At 40.7% G+C, this 3056-nt stretch overlaps 2 protein-coding genes across 6 annotated transcripts in view; both read right to left on the bottom strand.

The window, feature by feature from the left end:
- The window catches only part of LOC106814935 (xaa-Pro dipeptidase-like), a 15710-nt gene that overhangs the window by 8691 nt on the left and 3963 nt on the right, over positions 1 to 3056 (bottom strand). The window lies entirely within an intron of this gene.
- On the bottom strand, positions 1088 to 3038 carry LOC106814937. Of its 5 annotated transcripts, XM_014819325.1 has the most exons (5): positions 2932 to 3038; positions 2784 to 2873; positions 2670 to 2738; positions 2166 to 2334; positions 1088 to 1850 (listed from the first exon to the last, which is right to left on the bottom strand). In XM_014819325.1, exons 1-5 carry the CDS (start codon positions 3004 to 3006, stop codon positions 1618 to 1620), a joined length of 636 nt encoding a protein of 211 aa, XP_014674811.1. In that variant the 5' UTR covers positions 3007 to 3038; the 3' UTR covers positions 1088 to 1617. The 5 variants fall into 5 exon arrangements, 4 of the variants coding, with proteins under 4 accessions (XP_014674811.1, XP_014674810.1, XP_014674812.1 ...); XM_014819324.1 differs by having other exon boundaries at positions 2670 to 2873; XM_014819326.1 differs by lacking the exon at positions 2166 to 2334 and having other exon boundaries at positions 2668 to 2738.

Genomic DNA, 3056 nt, shown 5'->3' with positions numbered 1-3056 from the left:
CTCTCTCTCTCTCTCTCGCTCGCGCGCGCTGTCTCTCTCTCCCTCTCTCCCTCTCTTCTTCTCTCTCTCTCTCTCTCTCGCTCGCGCGCGCTGTCTCTCTCTCCCTCTCTCCCTCTCTTCTTCTCTCTCTCTCTCTCTCTCGCTCGCGCGCGCTGTCTCTCTCTCCCTCTCTCCCTCTCTTCTTCTATCTTTTTCTCTCTCTCGCGCGCGCGCCCTCGCTCTCTCTCTATCTTTCTCCCTCTCTCTCTCTCTCTCTCTCTCTCTCTCTCTCTCTCTCTCTCTCTGTCTCTCTCTGTCTCTCTCTCTGGTGGAGTGTAGCGGGCTTAAATATAGTTAGATATATCATCATGGGTTAATAATGACAGATTTGTCATACCTTTTGGAATACCTTAATTACCTTACTGTAAATTTGAGGTTGTGAGGCATACTGCGCGTTATGTATCCTGCATATGTTAAGCAGAGTAGCACATCCTCCACTAACTTTCTAACTTTTTAACATCCTCCCGCCAACTTCCTAACTTCCTCCACTAGCAGCACTACAGGCAGCACACGCAAGGCACGTACATTTCAACTCACAGATACAAGCAATATAGAGATTTCATATAGAATGTGGTGGGATATGCATTGTGATATTGTGCGCTTAGAAATTCAGGGCGTCAGAATATCCACATAATTAAGGATATTATGAAGAGTATAAACATTTATTAATCAATGAATCTAATCGATCACACGTTTTGATTTATAGATAAGATGAATATATGCTCAAGCCGAAAAAAGCTCTCTAATATTAGGCATATATGTGATCTATATAGGCATGCAAGGCATGAATTAAGACAGAAGAATGTTTTATTACCTCCAGCATGGGGGAATTTTCGAGCAGCTATAGTAAAACAAGGTGTAGCAGAATATAAGGTAGACTTCAGGGTAATTAATATTATTTCATATTATTTCATGAGTAGTAATTAAGGGTGAAGCAGTGTATAATGTAAATTTACAAGCAGTGAGGGTAAATCCAATATTAGTTTTGAGGAATGTTGTCATTCTTGGGTGAATTGGCGATGAGAAAATAAACTGTCAAGTCATATAATATATGTTAACCGACATTCTCTATATTATCAACTCTTCACAACATCACAAACATGGTTTATGTTATAAGACCACAAACAAATATCTTATGTTACAGCTATGGGCAGTTAATCATACTGTCCCACAGAATTTCATAGCAAAATACGAAAATTCATGAAGTTTGTTTACTATATACAACGCTTCCTATGAATACAGATTCCTAGAACATAATTAATTTAAACTTCCTTCACTGAACATAATATGGAACAATACACAGGAAATACCGCGAAATACAATGTACAAAATCATTCTTTTTTACCACCATGACATAAAACCTATGGCATACATAGCCTATAAGTTCTCCTCACTGACCACGATGATACAATAAAATCTTGACAACAAGGCGTCAAATAATCATGAAATAAACTGCTACAAACATCAATTACTAAACCCTGAAAACACCCGGGTGCCGGGTTTGGATCACTCTTAGTCCGACTCCTCTTCTTTGGCTGGTTCAGCATGGTTATACCATTGCTGACCTCGCACTTAGAATCATAGGAGTACGCAAGCCCCCACACGACGGCAACGTGGTGATCCAGATTGTGGGGGACCTGAAAAAAAACACAAAACAACACAATTATGTTGATCCCTCGATGCTTGCCACTTGTCCGCTGCTTGTCCACCACTCGGTTGCTGCGTCCTTCGTCTGTTGTTCCGTTGATTCGTCCCAGCTAGGTGATCTGTGATCGATGTGTTCCCAACTGTGCTGATGACGTCAGATGACGCTAGATAAGGATAGAATTATTCCTGTTATTATTCTTGTACCACACACTGGAGTCTTTGCACTTTATACCATGTCTAGTATAAATTCATAGCCATAACTAACTCTGAACAACAAATCTAAAACAACGCACAACAACCCAACCCAACTCTCTCTGGCAAGTAACTATAAACAAGCCAAATAAACACACAAGACCATAATATAGGTGGAATGATAGATAATATTTAGGATTTAGGATTTAGGATTTAGGATTAGGAACTTAGACCATCGGTAGCTTAATGGTTGTGAAAGTTTCGTATGATCGTCAGACAAAACTCACACGGGATGAAAATGTTTGTAGAATCGTAGACTCCGGATGTCCGTAAAATGTCCTTCACGATGTCCAGGTTATCTGCGATGTATCTTCTGTGTCTGCGTCGATGTTGTTCTGTCCGCTGAAGTTGTGCTGAAGGTACGTACGTCTCTGTAACTGTGCTGATGATGGCTGACTGAAAAGTAATTGTATATAGTGATGAAAGTGATGAAAGTTCTGTATGATTGTCAGACATAACTCACGTGTGATGAAAATGTTCGTAGAATCCATCTGTCGTTAGAAGAAGGTCGTAGATTCCGGATGTCTATAAAATGTCCTTCATGATGTCCAGGTTCATTGGCCCAGGTTATTTGCGATGTATCTTCTGTGTTTGTGTTGTTCTGTCCGCTGAAGTTGTGCTGAAGGTGCGTACGTCTCTACAACTGTGCTGATGATGGCTGACTGAAAAGTAATTGTATATAGTGATGAATGTGATGAAAGTTCTGCATGATTGTCAGACATAACTCACGTGTGATGAAAATGTTCGTAGAATCCCTCTGTTGTTGGAAGAAGGTCGTAGACTCCGGGTGTCCATGAAATGTCCTTCACGATGTCCAGGTCCATTTGTCCCAGGTTATCTGCAATGTATCTTCTGTGTTTGCGTCGATGTTGTTCTGTCCGCTGAAGTTGTGCTGAAGGTGCGTACGTCTCTGCAACTGTGCTGATGATGACTGACTGAAAAGTAATTGTATATAGTGATGAAAGTTCTGTATGATTGTCAGACATAACTCACGTGATGAAAATATTCGTAGAATCCTTCTGCATGTCGTTGGTACAAGGTCGTAGTCGATGTTATCCAGTAACACATAGCCCAACTGCGAACAAGTAACTGTAACTGTGAATAAGTCAAATGCATGT

Source organism: Priapulus caudatus, unplaced genomic scaffold, assembly GCF_000485595.1.
Source record: "Priapulus caudatus unplaced genomic scaffold, Priapulus_caudatus-5.0.1 Scaffold1008, whole genome shotgun sequence".
Taxonomy (NCBI): domain Eukaryota; kingdom Metazoa; phylum Priapulida; class Priapulimorpha; order Priapulimorphida; family Priapulidae; genus Priapulus; species Priapulus caudatus.
Note: the sequence above shows the minus strand (reverse complement) of the source record. Positions and strands in the feature narration are given on the sequence as shown.